Here is a 22,030-nt window from a genome sequence, read left to right as displayed (position 1 = left end):
CAGCAGGATGAGCACATTCTGTACTCCCAGCCTCACAGGAGGCCCGGTGAATGTTGGTGAATAAAAGATGTTCCGGTGTGAGAATCACAAGCTGGAGGCGTCTTCATGAATATTCCGGACGGCTGAGATCCTCTAATTGATGGAAAGCTGAGTTCTGGTTTTTGTCGGGAGATCCTCTGAGGACGACCCGGCTCCGAGGATGATCCGGGTTTTCTGGGCCGGAGACCTTGTAAAGATTTCTGGAGGATTTACGAGCCGCGTCCGCCGGAGTCACAATGGAGCCTATTAGAGTCTGACAGTTTTATCTGCCAGCCAAACAGCCGCGCCTCTGCTGTGGAGGGATGTGGGGGTGGGGGGCGCTATTCTACTCCACTGGGTCCACCTGCAATCCAATAGCTGATCTTCAACACAACTGGACGCATTGATTACATGTCAGGGAAAGTTTTCCTCGTGTTGGTGGATGAGGAGGGCGAGTGGCTCACCGGGGGAGGCAATGAAGTTTGTACGTCTTAATGAAGAGATTACTGGACCTGCCGCCGCTTCATCAGCGATCGACGAGAAGAGCTGGTGTGTGGGAGGATTATGGGCTCCATATGTGCTGGGTTTGCGCTTCAGGTGAACATTCCTTCACAGGGTCCGTGACCGGAATAAAATCCAGGAAGACGCAGGAGATGGTCCATTCATCTGCTTGGATTGGAACCAAGATGGCCTCCATGACAGCCCAGCGCGTGGCCCGTTTCTGGTCACATCTGCGGTGGAAGCGCATCAAGAAGCGTCCAGTGATGACCTGTATGTTCCAGGTTAAACCTGTCCCTGGTCCGGGTTTGGGTTGAAGGAGCGGCACAAGGACCTGGTAGGCCACGACATCTGACCTTTACCATTGTTTTTTCCCTTCCTACCACACCTCACCTGAGAGGAAGAGGACGATGAAGAACAGGAGGACTGATGAAAGGAGGGTTCATAGACAAGGTTTGGCTGATAAAAATCTTTGCTGAAATGAATTTATTTGCTGTTTTGTGTACAAAAGTCGCAACAGAAACATGCAGAGCAGCCGTGAGCTGCACCCTGTTAACGTTGTGCTATGACCTTGAAATAGGTTGAAGGTGAAACAGACTCACAATTGTTTTCCAGTCAGTTGTTTTCCTGTTACGGGTGAGATGTCGTGGATGGACTGACTTTTTTTGTCTTCTCAGGACCAACTGTGGACATGTGACTGAGCTGTCGCTAAGTAGGGGGTAGAATCACTTGCCATCTTGAATGTTGGCAGTTTTTTGGGATGGCAAACCACAAATAATTACATTCTCAGATCCTGACGCCTCAGAGGCAGCCGGAAACGGAAATGACAGCCTTCGGCTCAAACAGTTCCACGTACAAGCTGCGAGCTTCACACTCATGACCCTAGAAACTGCACAGTTCAACAGTTACTTTTATCTGAAAAATTTTCATGTAAAGTCAGATTCTGAAATCAGTGCTCAAAAACACATTTAAACTGAAACATCACATCACGTTAAACCTCTCAGTTCCCTCACTTGCCAAAGTGCAGAGTCGACATTTATACTTGTAAAGAATATCCTGACCACAGAACATTCAACAACACAAAGGTCAACACAAATGTAGAGTCCATGAAAGTACAAAAAAAAAAAAACATAGTCAAGTCCCACAGTCGACTGACCATACGCTACAGCAGCCAGACTGTGTTCTGGGAAACGATGTCTCTATCTCTGCTTGTGGTCCCTGCTCCACAACATGTGGACAGTCTTGAGTGGAAGTGAGACCAGTCGGGAGGGTCAGGTGTTCAGATCAGAAGAAGAGGAAACGGAGAAGCATAGGTGGGGACTCGTCTCTGCCGGCTGGAGCTCTGTGGTTCACATGGGTGGGACAATGAGGCCGGCCATCGCTGCCCAGAGAGAGGAGATCAACTCAACATCAATATCTGCTCAAAACACTCCCAACATCCACACACCAAAGCAGCGTCAGTGGACAAAAGAGTTCACCACTGACGTTACGGTTCAACTTTTCTACAGAGAAGAAACAATGAGATGGGTTGGTGGGAGAAGAGCACAAAGAGGAGGAAGGGGCGCAGATTCTTCAAGGTTGACTTCATAGCGGGATCTTGAAAAGAAGAGCAGTCTCACCTGCATAAGCCGAATTGGCCGAGCTCCCATTCAGGAAGCTCGGGGACCCGGACACAGACAGGTTGGGTCCGTATCCGTTCATGGTTGAGGTGAAGCCAGACTGTGAGGTGGAGCTGGGGACAAACCCCCGAGGAGAAATGCTGCTGGAGTTCCTGGAGTAGCCTGCGGGGGGGGACAGAGCTGTCAACTGGAGACGCACGTGACACATGAAGCCCAACACTACCCTGCGAACCTTGATCTCCCTGTGAAGATTCAGAGATGCTGACGGCCAGTTGGCTGCTGAATGTGTTGACCCCGATCATGGCTGAGTGGGTGGAGCCAGTCAGGGAAGGGAGCTGGTTGTGACTGCGGGGGGCGCTGTAGAGCGCTTCCGTCAGATCGGCCGCCCGCTTCAGGATGATCTCCTGCCGACGGGAAGGAGACAGCTTTCACGATGGACCCTGCCAGATCAGCAGAGAGCAGCTCACCTGGTTGTTGTGGGGCATCCCGTAGAGCGCCTCCACCAGGTCAGCCGCACGCTTCAACAGGACTTCCTGCCACACATCAAGATTCCATCATCACCACAGTCTCAGTGTTGGGGTGCGGGCTAATGCACGGAATTCAACAAAAGGTCAAGAACAAGAGGTATCCACTTCCAGAAATGGAGGTGCTGCCCCTCCTCTTTCAGCATCTGCACTTCTGAAAGTATGGCGAGGAGGGGGTGCGGAGTCAGAGGGGGAAGCACAAGGAACTAGACAAGGAGTGACAGGCGCCTGGGCCCGTCACCGCAGTCACATGATTGCACGCTGTAGCCGTGCTTCCTTTGATCTGACGTGTGGCGCTACACACGACATTCTTCAGAATAGATAAATATTTACTCGCCAAGCCGCCTGCTCCCCATCACGCTGGGGCAATGGTGGGTCAGGCGTAAGGCGGCACGCTGACTATTACTATCAATTGATGAACAAAGTGCTTTCTGGAGGCGAAGCCCCCTAGTGTCACAACGTGATAAATGACTTCAATTTAGAAAACACTTTTCTGGTGTCAGAGGCGATTCAACACTCCTGTTCTGACGACACACACAAACACACACGCACACAATCACATGCAGCGTCATGGTCGCACATGTACACACATCTACCACTCGCTGACAGGATTGCAGCCGTGTGTGTGTGGGGGGGCGTGTTTTGCCATACTTGTGAGTACTAAGTATTGACAAGCCACCTTCTTGTGAGGACATTTTGGCCTGTCCTCACAAGGTTTAGAGGTTTAAGGTTTAAAACCTCAGTAGAAGTAGTTTATTATAATTGGTTTTCTGTTTGGTTCAGAGTCCTGGTTCAGGTTAGCCATGTGTTGTGGATGGTTAGGTTTAGAGGGAGAGGCTGGGGAAAGGGTAACGGCAATGAGAGGACCTCACAAGAATAACAAAACAAACGTGTGCCTGTCTGAGTAGGTGTGTGTACATGCACAAGTGCGTGGAGACGTGAGTGAGTGTGTTGCTTGCACTGACCTTAGGTAACCTCTCAGGGTCTCCTGGGTGGCGGGGAACCACCTTCTGGAGTCTCTGGAAACCGTAGTCGATGGTGGGTTCGTTCAGCGCTGCAAACACACACAGATGTGAATCACAGCTCAGGTAGCAGTGGAGAGGTTCTTTCACTGGAAGCCAAAATCTCAGCACACACATCGTGGAGGACCAAGAGTAGACTTCAGAGTCCAGACGAGCAAAAGTTCTGGTTGAGGTGTGGAAGGCTGAGCCTCCACTTCATTGACTCAGCGATCACGTGTTCGGTGACGGGTCCCGTCCCTCGTCCTTGATCGTCTGACCTCTGTTATCGCACTTTCTCAGCCGCACACATAATTAAATTCCCGCCACTTCATTCAGCGCTAACAATGAGGCTCCGCCTCCGCCGCCTGCGTTGAGGCAGACTCGGGGCCGAGTGATCGGGCCACGTCTCCCGCTCCGTAATCACCTCCATTAATCACAGGAGTCTGTCAAATGTGACTTTGGGGACAATTTGTCGCGCGATCCGCCGCCTCGTCTCTGTGGTTGCCGCCTCTTGTTTAGTGTAAGGATGACTGACAGTCCAGGGGAAAGCTCATATGCATGAATGAATGTCGCCTCAATAGAGTTTGGCCGCCGTTTGTCGACCATGTGATTACCATTAGAACAATGTTTGCTTCTTTCCTGGCACCGCTGTGGCAGCGAGAGGCAAAATCAAATTTGTTTCAGTTTGGATGGAATAAAAGATAGAGCTTCAAGACGCTTGGCAGCAAGGGACCCTGGCGCCCGCCTGCTCCACTCACAGGATACATCGGGAGTCAGTCACCAAACAGACTTGGTAGAGGAAGAATGGAATAATGTTGAGAATGGAGCTCAGCATCCCAGATCACCGGAGTCACATGACAGTGGGATGATGCCCTGCTCACTGACACCACCATCACTGTGTCTTACCCGTGTACACGAAGCGTCCCGGCGCGCCCTTGCAGAACTGTTTGGACTTGTAGGACAGTGTGACCTCAACCACCCCAGGAATGTGACGGGGGGGCGTCTGGACGCGGATCGCGTGCGGCGTGATGAGCTGAACAAACACAAAAGGTTGCAATCAACATGAAGTTGTGTGTGTGTGTGTGTGTGTGTGTGTGTGTGTGTGTGTGTGTGTGTGCACCTACCATACCATATTTATTTATGAATCACATAAAAAAAAACCAACACAAGATAATCACTAAGTGCTATACAGGCTATAAAATCAGTACAAAACAAACATCGAAAATAATAAATGCAAATGGTTGATTCTCGCTTATGGGGACCCATTTGTGACGAAACACCTTGTGAGGTGACGTGAGGTTATGTTTTTGTGGGGACATTTGGCTGGACACCACAATTCAAAGCCTCGATTTGAGGGACTTCAAAATAACTGGGTCATTACAACTTTGTTTCAGTTTGGTTCAGAGTCCTGTGTTTTGGATGGTTAGGTTTAGGGGGAGAGGCTGGGGAAAGGGTTATGGCAAGGAGAGGTCCTCACAAGGACAGAGACACAAATGTGTGTATGTGGGGGGGGGGGCATACTTGTGACTACCAAGTCTTCACAAACCACCTTCTGGTGAGAATATTTTTATTATACCAGGGTTTCACTGTAAGGTTAGCCATGTGTTTTGGATGGTTAGGTTTAGGGGGAGAGGCTGGGGAAAGGGTTATGGCAAGGAGAGGTCCTCACAAGGACAGAGACACAAATGTGTGTATGTGCGGGGGGGCATACTTGTGACTAACAAGTCTTCACAAACCACCTTCTGGTGAGAATATTTTTATTATACCAGGGTTTCCCTTTAAGGTTAGCCATGTGTTTTGGATGGTTAGGTTAACAGGGAGAGGCTGGGGAAAGGGTTAAAGCCATGAGAGGTCCCCACAAAACATCAGAACATGCCATGTGTGTGTTTAAGTATACTTAAACACCCACAAACTGTGTGTGAGTGTGAGTGTGTGGGGGGTTCACCTCACTCCACACCAACATGGTTCCAAAAACGACCTGCAGTCCGTCAAAGAAGTTGTCGCCTATTAGAATGACTGTGGCGCCCCCTGTGGTCCACCCTTCACTGGGGCTAATGGCTTTGATGCAGGGAGTAGCTGCTTCAGGTGACCACAAACACACGCACAGACACACATACACACACACACACACACACAAAACAGTTTGATAAAATGCCTGACAATGTCTCCATATTTGTGTTGTCACTGTCAAGTCATCAAGTGACTGGGTTGGTCACTAAGGGTCACTGTGGTACAGTGAAGTCTGATTCGTAGTTCTGTGTTGCTCACAGTCTCACCTTCGGACGGGTCCAGGCGGCGAGCCCGTCGGCCATGTTTGGAGTTGTTGTGGACGAACATGTTATCGGAGACAGCGAGCACATGACCGTCCACGTTGACTGTGGTGGAGACCACCACCTGTGGAGGGTGGACGAGAGGTTTGAAAGAGTCAAGATTTGTTCAGGTGGAGGAGGATGACTGGAAGGAGAAGGAGAGACACCCACCTGGAAACGCCGCATGTCTCTGGGGTTGCCAGCGTTCTTTAGGCAGTTCTGGTTACACTTCAGGAAAAACTTGAGGAAGAATCTGGAGAGAAGTGCATGACCAGATTTGTCACACCACCATCACGTTTATGTTGTCTTGTTATTAGTTATTGGACCGTTTTCTCAGGTTTCTCATCACACAGATGAACCCAAAACACACACATACGCACACAAAAAATAGCTCTCAGCGTCAAGGACATATATCTAGTAACAGGCCAGCTCAGCGCCATCTTGCTGCCACAGTTTACACAGCGATGGCAGAGTGCCAGGAGCAGCCTCGCACTCAAGACCTTGTCTGTGTCTGAGTCTGTGTGTGTGTTACAAAACATTAATAATTCACCAAGCGGAAGCGCAACGACAGTCGCGTACAAGCAGACGAAATATTTGAAGACACTTAAACAGCGAGTACAAATCAAACTTCTACCACACACACACTGTCACGTTTTTATGTTCATGCTCATTGTCATAACCCTTTCCCCAGCCTCATACTCTCAACCTAACCATCCAAAACACATGTCTAACCTGAACCAGGACTCTGAACCAAACTCAAAACCAGCTATTTTGATGTTTTCAGCCTCAGATATGAGGCCTAACCCCCACAAATGCTTATGGACCCCACAAGTAGGTTTCTTTCCAAGAATGTGTCCCCACAAGTATAGCTACACAGGGACACTCACACACATACAATCATGCACATCCCAACATAAACACACAAACACCCATGCTGTCGCACACATGCCGACACAAGGACACACACAGCTGATGAAGCCGGCCGTGATGCAAACGTTAGGCACTGAATGCAATTAACTATCTTTTGAAGTTGGCTGAGTTGTGTGGTCAGACTTTCTCTCAAACACATGACAGACGTTCCTTGCAGACACACAACTCATTTTCCTTTTGTTGGACAGCAGGTGGGCTTGTGGGCGGAGTCAGTGGAAAGTAGCAAGGTGACCATCTGCTCTGACCTTGTTTTCGTTTGAGTCACAGGTGTGAACTCTCACCTGCTGAGTGTGTGTCGTCTCTGGTACACACGCGTGTACACACACACAGCTTTGTTGCACCGTCCTTGTGGGGACCTCTAATTGCCATCACCCCCGCTAAACCTAACCATCCACAACACCTGGCTAACCTGAACCAGGACTCTGAACCAAACTGAAGCCCAGTTATTTTGACATTTTCACCCTCAAACCCCTATGTGGACCGGCCAAAACGTCCTTATAAGATCAGTGTCTTGTCAAAGACTGGTCCTCACAAGAATATAAATACACCCACACTCACACACTGATCAATAGTCATGTATAATGCAGCAGTCGGGGTTCGGGGCGCTCTGGCTTCTAGCCATCATGAATATTACAGTGTTATCGACTTGATTCCAATGAATTGGAGATTTTCTTCTTCACTCTTTTTCTCCATTTGACCACCCACGTGACCCCTGCTCAGTCCCCCACTCAGCCTCCCTTCACACACACGCATGCTGCTTCTCTTCAGCGTTGTCCTGAGGAATAACATCATCGTTATTTATTCTCTTTGAATTGAAGATGAGACGGCTGATAGATAACGTGGTGCTGAAGAGACTCCAGCCTCAGCCTGACACACACACACACAAACGTGGGCACCAGTTCTTGACAAAACACCTCCTTGTGGGGCCCTTACACAGTTAAGCCTCAGTTTGAGGAGGAAGACTTCAAAGGAACAAGGCCATTATAACTGGGTTCCAGTTTGGTTCAGAGTCCTGCTTCAGGTGAGCCATGTGTTATGGACAGTTAGGGTTAGAGGGAGAGGCCGGGGAAAGGGTTATGGCAATGAGAGGTCCCCGCAAAGATAGATGTACAAACATGTACGTGTATGTCCTTGTAATTCTATCTTTGTGAGAATCTGTGTGAGTTGTTAGTCAACAGAGTGAGGACATTTTAGCTGGTCCTCACTTTGTTAAGCCTCATTTTGAGGGTTAAAACTACAAAATAAATATGCTATTATAATTGGGTTTCAGTTTGGTTAAGAGGAAAGGTTAAGTTTAACCATGGATTTGGATGGTTAGGTTTAGGGAGAGCGGCTGGGGAAAGCATGGCGTCAGTGACGGTCCTCACTAAGATAGGAAGACAACCATCGGTGTGTGATTGAGAGAGTGACTGTATGTGTGGACGTCTGAGCGTATTTAGGTGAGAGTGATGGAATCTGTAAATACGTGGTTCATCATCACGATATGAGGGTTTTAGCTTCAGTTCCCGATGCACATGTGTGTGGGGAGGAGTTGGTTGAGGAGAAGTTAAAAACAAGGAGTAGGAGGAAGAAGAGGCAAAGCTTGTCTGTCTGCAGCAGAACGTTCTGCCTCCTGGCTCAGCTCCCGCTGGAAGTGTGATGGGGTCCAAAAATCTCAGAGTCCGGACGCTTTACTGCTCATGCTTGGCCGCTGCAGATGGCGGCGGGCGGGCCAAGGTTGCAGAGGCATGTGGCGATGTAGACGTGTTGTTAAACAGGGGTGAGGTGAGGGGGTTGGGAGGGCACCACTGGAACCTTCTGCAACATCAGGGCTCTGCTCCTTAAAGGAGCTACGCTCGGGCACCAGCTGGACAGACTGCTGCTATTAAAGCTCAGTCACACACTCGGACCCACCAGTCTGGGCGATGGCCAGTTGTTTTTACACCATTAAAATAATGCCAGGAGGCTGCATTCCTGACACGCTAGGAGACACACAGATATTAACAAATGTAGTTAACCAAAAGGTTAATTTGAGGCTGGGGAAAGGTTTATGGCCATAAGAGGTCCCCACGAGGATAGCAGTACAAACAAGTGTGTGTGTGTTTTTTGGTGCATTTGTGTGTGTTGGTGTCCAGGAGCAGGAAAGAGAAACAAGTCTGGTGAATGACATCAGCGCCTCCTACCTGTCAATGATGACGGGGTCAGACGGCGTTTCATTTCTGTTCCCACAGCTCTTCTTGTCACAGCAGCGACTGCAAGAATGGATAAACAGCGTCAGAGTCCATCCCAGAACCTGACCGACTTGGGACCTACGGTCATGTGGGCTTCTTCCAGGTTCTTTGGTGTCCTCCTAAAGAACAACCAGATTGACCCAAGGCAAGAGGCGACAATGCTGAGATGACCAGACGAAGAACCAGGAGATCTGCTTCCCCCTCTGACCTACCATCCCTCCCCCTGTGCCCCCGCAGCCCCCCTCCACTCCGCCCCCCTGCTGTCCCGAATCAGATTGTCATTTGGCAAACCAGCGTCAAACGAGGGCACGAATGTCAATTGAGACAGTTTATGAATCATTTATCACGTTTGATCTGGAAGTAAGAAAACACAAGAGTGTGTGTGTGTGTGTGTGTGTGAGAGAGCGAGACAGAGAGAGAGAGGGAGATGTGTGCACGACAATAATTTATTCCCTGAGCTACTTGGAACCATTAGTGAAACTTCCAGGAGACCAATTAGCATTTGAAACCCACCGCTGTTACCGCAGCGACGAGAACCTCCAAACTGCCAGAGAGGTGTTATAAACAAATCGGACCCCAGGAGCCAGGCGACTCGGGGGACCCAGGGCCCTTCAACCACCAAAACAAACCTTGGCAGAGCCTCCACAATAGAGCCTTAATGACGTTTCCCCTGGGCAGCCAGCCAGCTAATGACTGCAAGGTGTGTGTGTCTGGCTGATCCACACTTGTGGGGGCCAATTCTTGACAAAACACTATCCTTGTGAGGACCTCGTGCCAATGTGGGGACCATTCGGCTGGACCCCATAAATCCGATGCTAGGTGTGATGGCAATGAGAGGTCCCCACAAGGATAGTGTGACAAAACTGTGTGTGTGTGTGTGTGTGTGCATGCGTGCATGGAGCCTCACCTGCACATGATCTCATGCGTGAGGAGGACCCGGCACATCTCAGGGTTCTTGTCCTGGCCCTCGTACAGGATGGGCTGGGGGAGACACAACATGCATGACTTCTTCACCTGTGGACGCCTGTTTGTCTTGTCCAATCAAGAAAGAACAGGTTCCATGTCTCTCCAGCTCAAAGCCCTGTGATGTCTTCAGTGTGAAAACAGAGCAATAAAAGATTTCACCTTCGCTCTGCCACAAAGGCGCAGTCTTTCCAAAGTATGTGTCGAGACTGACAAGTGTCCAAGCCTTGACTCGGAAGTCTCCTACCCCTCATGCAGCACCTGAACGTTTGAACTAGTGCTCTCTGGCTCCCCCTGCTGTTCGAACGGGGTAATTGTAAACAGTCCTGAAAACTGAATTCAACAGAAGAACTTGACTCACGGGGCCGCTTGATTCATCTTTCAGAGTGTCGAGTGCGTGCAATGGTTTTCACACTTTTGTCGTCTCTTAAGTCATTGTTTCTCGTTTAAAGAGGTGGAGCCAAAGGTCCCCCGCTCTGGAGCTTGAGAACTAGTTGGATAGGCGCAGCTGCGGTGGAGGTGTCGCGCAGCAGCATCCCACACCAAACAGTGGCGGGTACTACCGCTCCTGTCTCCGTGTAATCGGGGCTCTCCGCATCACTGCCAGGCAACGTTGTTGCACACAGAGTAACGGGTCATGAAACCAGCCATCACAGAAAACAGGATCGAAATGCTGCAGAAGTGCACGCGCCTTCATCCAGATGTGAACTAGCCCCGATCCAGGAGCGCACCAGCCCTGACTCCGTGTGGCTCAGAGCGCCTGTGTGTCGACTGGTCAGTGGGGACTGCAGCTCTGCTTGTCTGTGTCACAAGTCGCAGACTCAGTGTGTGAATTAGTGTGTATTGATTGTCACAGTTGGTATTTTGTTAACAGTCACTCTCCGCATTGATCTGAGACACTGAGACGATCGTCACCGCAGGGAAGTGAGAGGACCTGTCTGTGTGTATGTGTGTGTGTGTTTAAGCATATATATCCTAGTGAGGTCCATTTTGGGGGAAAACACCCACTTAGGCATTTGTGGTTAAGCCTCAATTCCCAGTCCTGACTAGGTTTAGCCATGTGTTTTGGAGGGTTAGGTTCAGGGGGAGAGGCTGGGGAAAAGGTTATGTTTTGCCATACTTGTGAGTATCAAGTCTTGACAAGCCACCTTTTGGGGAGGTTTGCTTGTGAGGCCAAAATGTCCTCTCAAGGTTTTGAGGGTTAAAACGTCAGTAAAATTATAGTCAGGTATTATAACTGGGTTTCAGTTTGGTTCAGAGTCCTGCTTCAGGTGAGCCATGTGTTTTGGATGGTTGGGTTAAGAGGGAGATGCTGGGGAAAGGGTGATGGCAATGAGAGGTCCCCACAAAGATAAAGATACCAACATGTGCTGCGTGTGTGACTCACCTGTTTGGTCATGGAGTCGATGAGTCGGACATAGAGGTCTTGTTCGGTTCTGATTCCTGTAGGTGAGGAGACAGAACTTTGGTCATCACCCTCCTGGGCCAATTGTGACACCAACATAGCTCCACCAAGCCATAGTCTTCCTAAACAGTGTATCAGTCAGTGATACTTCTGAAGACTTAGAAAAGTACTGTCTTTGTCCTGCTGTGAGCAAGAGCTTCCCATAGCACTCCGGTTTCCTCCTCACCAACAGAAACTAACTGGTCCTAAATGGACAGGGACGGGTGTGTGCGTGCGTGATGAGGTGTCATGGCTGGTGAGTTCCATCACCGGTCTGGAACGTAGCAATCTTTTTTGAGCTTCTTCATCTGGAACTGTGGCTCAGAAATGCTGTGTCCGCCGCAGTCGTGACCTTTGTGGTAAATTTATTCTGTCAAACTACTTGACTTTAATTCGGTCTAAAGTTCATGGGGACCCATGAGGAGCCCCTCCAACACACGCACACACACACACAGACATCATTGATGTGGCTTCTCTTATAAACACAACAGGCTCATGTCTACATTTCACTTCACTCTCACCGGTCGTGAGCTGTGGATGACCACGCCCACCACCTCAGCCGGAGTGAAGCATTCAAAGCCGCCTGTCTCACCGTTGCTGTAGAGAAGCTGCAGTCTGTAGTGGATTCCATTATTGGTCTTTTCTCCATTGTACTCCTGTAACACACACACAGACACGTGACACACATGTAAAGGGACTCAATCAACAGGTCTGTCTTCTTTGAGTGTGTATCTGCAGCTCCATCTCACCCTGTCCTTCTCCACAAAGTCCACGTAGCTGGTCCTCTCAATCTCCACGGGCTGCCCCTGGCGGTCGTAAAGCGCCAGGACAAAGTGGAAGAAGTTGGACTTTCGGAGATTGGACGGCGGCTGCTTCTCAAAGTGGGCACGGGCCAGGCACACACCGCTGGAAAACAGGACGTGGAGACACTTCACACCAGGCACAGAGAACAGTGGATGGCAGGTAAGCTTGATCACATGACCGTGGTCCCTGAACAGTGATCTCAGAGTTTCAAACAGACGCATGTGTGAAAGACAGAATGTAGCAGCAGGCAGCTGGAGGTGGGTTTGGCTCATGCCACTGTCTGCAGCACAGTGTGGCACGAAAGCGGCATGTGCCACGCTTCGGTTCCCAGCGACCAGGCCATGATGTTTTAAATGTAGCTTTTATGAAGCAATATATAATGGTGCATCAGCAGAATCCTCCAGGAGCTGGATGACGCACTGGCAAGATTAGAACGGATTGTTATGGATGACTTCGGGACTAAAACAGTACTCAAGTACAGTCCCTTCATGGCAAGTGTGTACAGCCTGATCTAAATACATCACAATATGTTCTCAGGGTGTAAGGTGTCAGATATATAAGGTTTTCTTTCAGACCGCAAAAAATAAAAAAGCAGATTTGTAGTTACCTGAGATGCTGCACCCCCACGTCCCCAACTCATTTCTCAATGTAATAGAGAAACAATTCAAGAAACAATGATTCCGAAATGGAAGAAAAATATAGTGAAGCGCTAGTTTGTTCAAATGTTAATAAATGGTATGATGATATGATATGATGATGGAGGGTAATTTTTGTTTTTTTGCTCAGCCGTGGAGACACAAAAACAACGGCGGATTCGTGAGAACAAACAGAAAATGGTGCGCTTTGGTTTTTTAATAAAGGAAAACACAGCGCTGATCGCTCTCTCTTGACTTCTCTGGGGTCATGAGACACTTGTTTGACTTAAGTGTTGAGAGAATCCACTGAATTTTTGTCTCGTTTGAACAAGTCACATCGGGAAAGGACGCATCGCTCCGGATCACATATTCACAATGCATTACATCAATTGCTGAAATTATTATTTTTTAATCCGGCCTTGCTTGAAAGTAAGTGTTGAAATACTAGATTTTACAAAAATATTTCCAAGAGAACGAGTCTCACTCGGTGTTTGTTCCAACTTCGTCCTGGAACACGGTGGCGCAGCGCATTACCTCTGTGCAGCTGCACTGGCATCCAGGATCCCCGAGGTCTGCATCCAGGACCGGAGCGGCTCCTCCTTCATGGTCAAGCCTCCCCGCGGCAGACCGTCCTGGATGGAGAACATCAATGAAGATCCAGAGAGAAGAAGCTGCAGCGGGAGCAGGGCTCAAGAGGAGAGAAGCTGGTCCAGATCCCTTGGCAGCTTGGAGCGATCAAAGTCAGCGGTCAGTCGGGACCAGCACCTCAGAGGACTGGGAGACACCGACACCGGGAGCGGGGAAACACAGCAGCGCTCCAATGGGTTCGAATGAAAAGATGAGCGATCGAGAGGGAGGTCGGGCCGAGCTAGACTCAGGCTCCCGGGGGATGGAGGGATGGGCCGGTCAGAACTCTCCTCCCTCCCTCCCTCCCCGGCTCTGGATGCCTCCTCTGTCCCGGCGTAGAGCTCGCGCTCCCGTCCCGCTGTTTGGAATTCCCGGGGGAGCACGTGGCTCCGCGGGAGGGCGGGGCTTATCCATATAAGGTCACTTCCATTACGCTCCTTGTGCGACTTCTTCTCACGACTGGCTAAGAAAATCTCCGACGTCACGAACGTGCGAACTCCTCTAAGAATGAAGGGAACCAGAATTGCCGCTGGAGAAGCCCATCGCTTGAAAAATGTTGTTATTGCTGGAACGGTTAATCTCTGAAATAATCAACTTTAATACGTCTGGTGTGAAAAAATAAAAATTCACAAAAATGATTCCATAGAAATAGTTCGGTCCAGAAGGGGCACTTTTGCCATGCGCTTTAAAAGGCGTCTGTCTGTGCGCGCGACTCGTTCAGAGCGACAAAATGACCGCGCGCTCGGGTGTCGACGCGCCCAGAGCGAGCGAGGGAGCTGGGCGACCCCTAGTGGACGAGCGGCGCTTCTGCACACACACGCACGCGCTCGGGGCACCACTTTCCTGACCCGCACTCGTCGTTAACAAGTGACATTGCACGTGGTTCCGTGTCCACGGTCCAATACTCGATGATGAGGAACAGACCGATGCTCGCTGTTCCTCTTCAACCCGGAAGTTGTTTCCCGGTCAGAGTGAGACCTCCTGTCACCGGATTGTGTGCAGAGTGGGACGTCTGTGCCGCTGCCTCCGGCTGATCCAGTTTGACCGGGGACATCTTGAAGCTCCTGTGTTCGGTGGACCGGCCGCTTCATCGTGGTCCGGGTGTTTCTGTCCCTTTGAAGTCGGCCCTCAGTCGATGAACGGTTTGATGAAAGTTTAGAGAGGTAGCTTAGCATTAGCTCCGAGGTCGATGTTAGCCAGTTAGCCGCGCTGCTCCCAGTCTCTCCCAATGGCTCTGAAGCGGATCTCCAAGGTATTTCCCTCGTCGCTCTTCTAACTCTGAGACATTTCCCTTTCTTGACGATTGAGGCGGCAGTGGTTCACGGCGTGTCGTCCGATGAAGGCGAAGCGGCCGTTGTTTCCATCCTCGGACACCTGCTCCTCCTCCGAACCGAGAGCTCGTCGGGCCGGACCTCCGGCTGCTCTCACACATATTGGTCCCGCTGGACCAGCTGGAAGGAATGTCTGGTTTCAAACACGAGGAGTAACATTAATTCATCTCAGCAAACACAGCACAGACATGAACCGGATGTTTACGTCGACACACAGAGCGCATCCCAATTGATGACATGACCGTAGCAAACATTGTACTGTGAGGCAGGAAGCTGCTGCTTGTTGACACTTGTGTTGGTGTTCAGGAACTGACCGACCTGTCCAGAGACCCTCCGGCCCAGTGCTCCGCCGGGCCCTGTAATGAAGACAGTAAGAAGCCAGAACCTTCTCAGGGTCCAGGTGTCATGAGCATAAATAACTCTTCTTCTGTCTTTTAGTGTTCCACTGGCAGGCGACCATCATGGGCCCGGTGAGTTCACTGATGTTACAACGCTCGTATGCTGGTCATAATAACTGCCGTCTGCTCTACAGCACGACAGTCCCTACCAAGGCGGCGTCTTCTTCCTCACCATCCACTTCCCCACGGACTACCCTTTCAAACCCCCCAAGGTTTGTGGTTGCTGCTCTGCAGTACTCTCCAGTGGCACCGATGACGGGGCTTGTTGTGCTTCCACAGGTGGCGTTCACCACCAGGATCTACCATCCCAACATCAACAGCAATGGCAGCATCTGTCTGGACATCCTGCGTTCTCAGTGGTCACCGGCCCTGACCATCTCCAAAGGTACTGATAATAATCTTGACTTGAAAGGCACCTTTCAGGCCCAAGGACACGCGGCGCTTTAGATAGACGGAATTCAAATCAACAAGGACATGAACGGTATAAAACCAAGGCAGATACACAGAGAGACAAAAGAATCAAATGCCATATGAGTAGAGAAACTAAAATTCCCATCGACAAATGCAATGAGACCACGGTCTGTAAAAATGTGTTTTCAAAAGAGATTCAACCTTGCTCTCCTCGGGCAAACTGTTGAAAGTCAAGGCGCTCTGACTCGGTCCCCCTTCGATTTCAGCCTTGATTTTGAAACATTCCTCGTTTCTCTTGCAGTCCTTCTGTCTATCTGTTCACTGCTTTGTGACCCAAACCCAGATGACCCTCTGGTTCCAGACATTGCCCGTATCTACAAGACTGACCTTGCCAGGTGTGTGTGTGCGCATGTCTGACTTTGCACATCAACGTTTGGATGCTTTGCCGCTCATGAGTACGTTTCTCATTTTCATGCGCGTGTTCAGGTACAACAAAACGGCTCAAGAGTGGACACGGAAGTACGCTACGTGATGTCATCATGGCGGAAATGAGACTAGCCCACCTGGCCACGCCCCCGACAACATTCCGACCCATCGTCTTGCTACAGTGCTTTCAAACATTTAATCTCATTTCCTGTGTGACACTGGAGCGAGGTGCACAGGCTTGTTTGAGGACTCAAGTGCATGACACACACTCACACACACACACACCTACACACACCACACAGAAAAATAAAGTCTAACTGGACCTTTCCTTCCAGGCTCCTAGTTTGTCTGTTTACTTTTTATTGAAAACATAGCAATGAAAAGACATCCAGCTCCAGTGTCAATGATGTCACTTCCTGCATGAAGAGTCAGTCCTACCACTTCTTGTGGTGCAGGAACCCGAACAGGGTCGTACTTAGCTCCTTGAGAGTGGATGACTTTAAGCGAGTGCTGAACTCCAGCACATCAGGAACCAGGATCAGGGAAGGACAACTCCACCCCACTGTCGCACACCTCCACGTGACCACCCTCCTTCTGCAGCTCCTCTTCTGTGGAGACGCCATTGTCATGACAGCAGCGAGCAGAGAATTTGAAAGAAAGCTGTGACTCACGGCTCAAGCCGGTGGTCGACGTTTGGTGACTTGCCAGCGCCTTTTCCAGGACACTTAAAGCGCTGCACTGACCCACAGATCTCAACGCACGCAGCAGGTTTGAGATGGTTCCACCCGAAACCTTCGAAGTCAGAGGTCATGACATGAGGGTGTCAATGTGTGTGTTCTGGTACTTCGTCTTGTGAGAGAGTTTTTAAACAGCAAAGTGAGGACATTTTGGCATGTCCTCATTTTGAGGGTTAAAATTACAAAATAGCTTGGTTATTATCATTGGGTTTTAGTTTGGTTAATAGTAAAGGTTAAGTTTAGCCATTTGTTTTAGATGGTTAGGTTTAGGGGGCAAGCATTATATCAGTGACGGTCCTCACTGAGATAGGAAGACAAATGTGTGTGTGAGACCTCATAGCTGTCCAGCAGGATGGTAGCAGGGGATGGGCTCAGTCGGAATGCTGGGATCAGAATCCCCAGACTCAGACTGTGTGATAGACTTTCCCAGCATCCGTCGTTGTCCAGGGCCTGGCACACTTCCTGTCTGACCTTCTGTTCCAGTGATGCCAGGTCACCTGCACACACACACACATTCTCTTCACCAAGATGCACAGCAACACGTCATCAGGACGCAGAACCTCACCTGTGGGGCTCCTGGTCAAACCATGGCTCTCACAACTTTCACCTTTCAGGAGACACGAGACCTGAAAACATCTGTGCGTGAGTGCCTGCACGTGGCAGCCAATCACACGGAGGTGTGCACCTGTTCAGAGGCGACGTCAAGCGGAGTGGTTCCAGGGATGAAACAGTTGTCGTCGTCGTCGTCTGTGTTGCTGGCGTCGTCGTCCTTGTAGAAGAGAGGCTCCAAGTTTTCTCTGAGTGGATCTGCACCTGAAACACACACCAGTAGACCAATGCTGGACACGCAGTACCCAGGGCTGCAGAGGTGCCTCTGTCACGTTCAGCTCTCGTGCGCACCTGCAGCCATCAGCAGAGCCGTCAGCTTGAGCGAGCCCCTCCCAGCCGAGATGTGTAAGGGAGTGGAACCATCATAGGTGCAGCAGTCCACGCGGGCGTCACCCTGGCGGCCAAACGTGAGACATGAGACCAAAGCCGCACTGGTCCTGCCTCGGAGCCGATCAGCACCTCCAGCAGCAGACAGCCGGCCAGCGACACGTTATCCTGCTCAGTGGCAAGGTGGAGGGCCGTTCTCCCGCTGCCGTGCTCCACCGCGTCCACGTCGGCGCCGCCCTTCAGGAGCTCCCGTAGGGAATTCAAGTGGTCGGCCAACACCGCCAGGTGGATGGCGCACAGACCTGGTGAGGACAAGCCAACCACTGAGCAAGTGGAGAGGAACAAAGAGCACAGTTGGAGATGCACCTGCCGTGTTGGCCTCGTCCAAGAGGCGTCTCACTGCAGCCACCTCTAACAGCATCCGGATCATATCTGCCGCGTCCTGCTGCACGGCCAGGTGAAGCACCGTGTTGCCATGGCGATCAGTCAGAGTCGGGTCAGCGCCGGCCTCCAGCAGCGCTCTCACCGCCGCCTCCTGCTGCGTGATGACAGCGAGGTGCAAAGACGTCTGCGAGACACGGGGAGTGGAGGGGACAGAATCCGAAAAGAGAACCCTCCAGGTCATTTCCCCTGACTCACGCACACCTTCCACCAACATCCCTACCTGGTACAGATGGTTTCTTTGGTTGAGGCTGAGGTCTCCAGGTACTGCTGAAGCAACATGAGCAAGGCTCTCTAGTGCCTCCTGTTGGCTGTGGAGAACAGCCAAGTGGAAACCGCTAATGGGAGGGAAAGTGCATTAACAGAAATGGTCACAAGATGGAGATGGAGTAGGTCACTCACGTGTCTCCGTCCTTATCCTGAGCTGTCAATAGGGGGCGCTGTAGTGCCAAAAGATAGGCTGCATCGCCTGTAACTGAGTACTGAAACAGCGCATCCGTCTGTCGACGTTTCACTTCAACACCACCAGCACCGTCTTCATCTCCACCAGCTGCACCATCGCCAGCTGCCAGGGGGGGAAATATATAAACCAGTCAAAGACTCAAGAAGAGACAAGTTCCAACTCGTACAAAGTAGAATTTGACGACACTGAGGATTCAAATTCGTTCAGCTGCAACTTAGGACATGCGCTGATACATGAGCCAGCCGCCGCACACTTTCAAATCTGTTTCACTCACATACTCCGGTTACAGTCACTACTCTGGGTACTCACCGAGTTCAAGGGCCATCGAGCAGCCTGCCGTGTAAGCACATCCTCCTCCAGCAACATAACTGAAGGAGGAGAAATTTGGGAAAAAGGCTGGAACACATATCACATACATGGGTTCTTCACCGGGTCAGACTATTGTAGCTAACTAAAAACAAAAAAACACTTGAGGGTATCACCTCCTCGTTCTCCCTCTCCACCGCCACCTTCTCTGCCACCACCTGCTCCTCCACCCCGATGAAAACCTCCTCCTGCTCCTCCTCCATTACCACTGAAGTCATGGAAGTTGGGCAGAATCTTCTGTCTCTTCCTCTGCACCTCCTCTTTGTCTGTAAGAACCATCATCATGTGTCTTTTGCAGTGCTGGTAAACATGAGAGGGAAAGTGGTCGTCACACCTAGAATCTGTGGGTGGTAGGTGAACGGTTTGGGTTCGCTGGTCTCGTTGTCTGACTTTCTTTTTAGCTGCACAAACACCGGCGCCGGCCGCTGCAGGTTTTGATCCCGATACTTTGGGGTCTTGAAGACGATTGCAAACTACAAGTGGACATCATGTGACCCACACCGAAACAAACACAACTGAGACTGACAGCAGGACTGCATGCCAACAGCAGCAGCAACAACGATAGTCACATCGGTGAGTAAACACGCCACAGTACTAACCTGTCTGTGAACATCCGTTGGAGAAAAGTCGCCTAGTGCCTGCCAGATCACATAACCCGAGTCGTCTTCTTCATAGAACTGGACCTGGATGTCATCTGGGGAGTTTACTTGTCACGGTTATTTGTCACAGAAGTCGGAAGTGAAGACTCACCTTTCTGAACCTTGTCACAGAGCAGGTAGACCTCTTCTCCTCCAGACACACAGCCAGCAGACCGGTCCATTCGCACGATTTTCAAGCTGGAGGCATTTGGAGCTTCTGACACCACGCGATCATGAGAAGAATGAGGGTTACTGACTGCCCGCAGTACACGCTCCTAGACACACACACACACACACACACACACTCACTGCTGTCGTAGATAGGCACGGACACCACCGGGTCGAGGCGGCGCGAGAATGCACCGTCGCTGTCGGGCAGGAAGGCGGTGAACATGAGTCGCACCACACTCAGGTCCATCTTCCTGGCTTGGTCGGCTGCCACCGCGCTGATCAGGTTGCGCTGCTGATCTGAACCCAGAGCAGAGGAAGTGAGGTCACTGGCTTTGGTCATGGAAACATACACCAGCACTGACCGCTGAGCTCACGAGAAACTCGGATCTCCCCCTGCCAGGCGTCAACCTCTGGGTGGATAGTCACGCCGACATTATAGCCCGACCTCACTGCCTCAGTCATCCGCTCCTCAAGCGTCTTCGCCACGTTTTTCTTGGTGACGTGAAGTATTCCCAGGTTTGGAAAACTAGATTGCAGACACACATAAACAGGTAAACACAGCGGTTTGGGTGGGTGTGGGTGGGTGTGTATACCTGATGCTGGAATCCGTGTTCAAAACATCCATCACACAAATTCCTTTGTCACATTGTTTCCCCACCAAACTATGAGCATGAAGCTGCGGATGCAGAGGCGCTGTCACAGCAGTGACCAACTGGACCACCACCCGAGCTGGGCCCTGATAGCTGTGGATCTGTTAGACAGACGGACGGACGGACGGAGAGATTTAAAACCACAACAGACCACAACGATTCAGACTGAATCTCCTGTGGGGAGGGTTACCTTGACACTAGGGTAGGTCTTGCGGTTCTTCTCACTGGACGCTCCAGGAAGTCCACCATGCGATGGACCCTCACAGCTGTACCGAAATCTGAACCCTCGCTGTCGCATACACACACACAAACAAACACAGACTCCAGCGTCAAAGTTGTGACTTTGGTCATGTCATACGTGCAGAACATTTTACCTGCTTTGGCTCCTCAGTGATCTCCAGTGAGGGACTGTCAGCTGACGCACACAGACACAGACAGTGATGACAGGGGTGCATGTGGAAGGAGAAATAACAAGACCAAACTCACCAGTACGTACAGATGACGACGGAGAGGTGAAGGCAAAGTGATTGTAATCCCACGGGGGCTCCAACACAAGCGGGTCCAGAATCTGAAGGGAAGGTAAATGAGTGGCAAGCGGGGCTCATGCCTCTGTGGGGAGTGAGTGGGTCGAACATGCTGACCGCTCACCTGAATGACCGCCCCACGCACGCACGCACTCACTCACCTGGTTGGGGCTCTGAAGAAGGTGGTCGTCTTCAGCCATCGTGTCCAGGGCGATCAGTCACTGAATAAATATGTAATATGTCAAGTTAAGCATTGATGGTTGAAGTCAAGCACCGAAGTCGACGACGAGCACGTGTTCGGGTACTCATGGGCCATTGTTTGGAGATGCGTGATCTGGTGGTTGTTGTTGCCTCAAGTGAAAGAAACCTCACTCTGTGGAGAACTCAGGGGGAGCGGGCACTTCCGGAGTCATCGGCCGCCTGGGGCGCGTTTCCGCTCGGCTATATTTCATGCAGAGACTCGCTGGATCTTCGGTGCGAGCCAGCCACTATGCTTGGGCGCTATCCAAATAATACATTGTCCTTCTCTGATCCAAAGACACTCGAGAGGTCTCAGTTGAGGCAAACACGCCTCGACAGCGGGAGGAAGACGAGTTTAAGAGCGCGGATAACTCAATGAGGAAGTACAGAAGAGGCAGTTTTACACGCCAGCGAGGGTCGAGTCAGGCATAAAGAGCACATCAACACGCGACCAGAGCAGTGAAATACACAACGGCAACACAAGACGGTCTCGATTTTACCTGTTTACAGGTCGAAGTCCGCCGATCCCATCATCTTCGTCGCATCTATGATTGTGACGTCACGCGTCGGTAACGATAAAGTTTCAGTCGCGCAGGTGGAAGTCGAGTGACGGTGGGAAATCCCGGTTCGGGCGAACAGAGACACATGAATCACTCTCTCGGGCCAAACAGTGTTTTCTGACGTCACACGGTAGAGCTCGAGGCAGCGTCTCCTGA

General features: G+C 50.7%; 3 protein-coding genes across 7 annotated transcripts; 1 reads left to right on the top strand and 2 right to left on the bottom strand.

Annotated features, from left to right (window-relative positions):
- Positions 1-979: 979 nt before the first annotated feature.
- Positions 980-15,681, bottom strand: LOC128767026 (transcription factor COE3-like). 3 transcript variants are annotated; one of them, XM_053878709.1, is made up of 16 exons: positions 14,507-15,681; positions 13,490-13,587; positions 12,266-12,422; positions 12,109-12,172; positions 11,460-11,515; positions 10,017-10,090; positions 9,062-9,130; positions 6,141-6,222; positions 5,937-6,054; positions 5,606-5,739; positions 4,567-4,693; positions 3,625-3,713; positions 2,603-2,668; positions 2,368-2,539; positions 2,136-2,297; positions 980-1,897 (listed from the first exon to the last, which is right to left on the bottom strand). In XM_053878709.1, the coding sequence occupies exons 2-16, from the start codon at positions 13,558-13,560 to the stop codon at positions 1,866-1,868; spliced, it is 1,473 nt and encodes a 490-aa protein (XP_053734684.1). In that variant the 5' UTR covers positions 13,561-13,587; positions 14,507-15,681; the 3' UTR covers positions 980-1,865. The 3 variants fall into 3 exon arrangements, with proteins under 3 accessions (XP_053734684.1, XP_053734682.1, XP_053734683.1); XM_053878707.1 differs by lacking the exon at positions 14,507-15,681 and having other exon boundaries at positions 13,490-13,602; XM_053878708.1 differs by lacking the exon at positions 14,507-15,681 and having other exon boundaries at positions 5,606-5,736; positions 13,490-13,602.
- LOC128767031 (ubiquitin-conjugating enzyme E2 D3-like) lies at positions 14,475-16,475 on the top strand. Its single transcript, XM_053878720.1, has 7 exons — positions 14,475-14,834; positions 15,220-15,283; positions 15,352-15,383; positions 15,446-15,523; positions 15,591-15,696; positions 16,024-16,117; positions 16,209-16,475. The coding sequence occupies exons 1-7, from the start codon at positions 14,811-14,813 to the stop codon at positions 16,252-16,254; spliced, it is 444 nt and encodes a 147-aa protein (XP_053734695.1). The 5' UTR covers positions 14,475-14,810; the 3' UTR covers positions 16,255-16,475.
- Positions 16,476-16,515: 40 nt separating this feature from the next.
- On the bottom strand, positions 16,516-22,002 carry LOC128767023 (nuclear factor NF-kappa-B p105 subunit-like). Of its 3 annotated transcripts, none has more exons than XM_053878704.1 (23): positions 21,815-22,002; positions 21,236-21,295; positions 21,037-21,118; positions 20,925-20,965; positions 20,741-20,839; positions 20,494-20,651; positions 20,275-20,426; positions 20,039-20,197; positions 19,842-19,946; positions 19,691-19,785; positions 19,426-19,564; positions 19,208-19,357; positions 19,035-19,121; positions 18,665-18,827; positions 18,486-18,600; positions 18,188-18,389; positions 17,954-18,123; positions 17,786-17,888; positions 17,571-17,698; positions 17,451-17,511; positions 17,219-17,382; positions 16,820-16,940; positions 16,516-16,756 (listed from the first exon to the last, which is right to left on the bottom strand). In XM_053878704.1, exons 2-23 carry the CDS (start codon positions 21,272-21,274, stop codon positions 16,674-16,676), a joined length of 2,616 nt encoding a protein of 871 aa, XP_053734679.1. In that variant the 5' UTR covers positions 21,275-21,295; positions 21,815-22,002; the 3' UTR covers positions 16,516-16,673. The 3 variants fall into 3 exon arrangements, with proteins under 3 accessions (XP_053734679.1, XP_053734677.1, XP_053734676.1); XM_053878702.1 differs by having other exon boundaries at positions 16,516-16,753; positions 20,263-20,426; positions 21,815-22,001; XM_053878701.1 differs by having other exon boundaries at positions 16,518-16,756; positions 20,263-20,426; positions 21,815-22,000.
- Positions 22,003-22,030: the final 28 nt, after the last annotated feature.

This window comes from Synchiropus splendidus, chromosome 11 (assembly GCF_027744825.2).
Source record: "Synchiropus splendidus isolate RoL2022-P1 chromosome 11, RoL_Sspl_1.0, whole genome shotgun sequence".
In the NCBI taxonomy this organism is placed as follows: Eukaryota; Metazoa; Chordata; class Actinopteri; order Syngnathiformes; family Callionymidae; genus Synchiropus; species Synchiropus splendidus.
This window is presented reverse-complemented; position numbering and strand designations above follow the sequence as displayed.

Bases quoted from the DNA above. Each gene is read 5' to 3' on its own strand.
- LOC128767026 (XM_053878707.1), bottom strand. From the start codon at position 13,602: ATGTTCTCCATCCAGGACGGTCTGCCGCGGGGAGGCTTGACCATGAAG. The intron at 12,423-13,489 runs GTAATGCGCTGC...CCTGTTTTCCAG, and splicing joins GCCAGTGCAGCTGCACAGAG to CGGTGTGTGCCTGGCCCGTG. The intron at 2,298-2,367 runs GTTCGCAGGGTA...CCCCCCCCGCAG, and splicing joins ATCTTCACAGGGAGATCAAG to GCTACTCCAGGAACTCCAGC.
- LOC128767031 (XM_053878720.1), top strand. From the start codon at position 14,811: ATGGCTCTGAAGCGGATCTCCAAG. The intron at 14,835-15,219 runs GTATTTCCCTCG...GTTGGTGTTCAG, and splicing joins CTCTGAAGCGGATCTCCAAG to GAACTGACCGACCTGTCCAG. The intron at 15,697-16,023 runs GTACTGATAATA...TTTCTCTTGCAG, and splicing joins GGCCCTGACCATCTCCAAAG to TCCTTCTGTCTATCTGTTCA.
- LOC128767023 (XM_053878701.1), bottom strand. From the start codon at position 21,274: ATGGCTGAAGACGACCACCTTCTTCAGAGCCCCAACCAG. The intron at 19,358-19,425 runs GTGTGACGACCA...TGGTTCTTACAG, and splicing joins CTACCACCCACAGATTCTAG to ACAAAGAGGAGGTGCAGAGG. The intron at 16,941-17,218 runs GTCTCACACACA...CTGACTTCGAAG, and splicing joins TCCTGCTGGACAGCTATGAG to GTTTCGGGTGGAACCATCTC.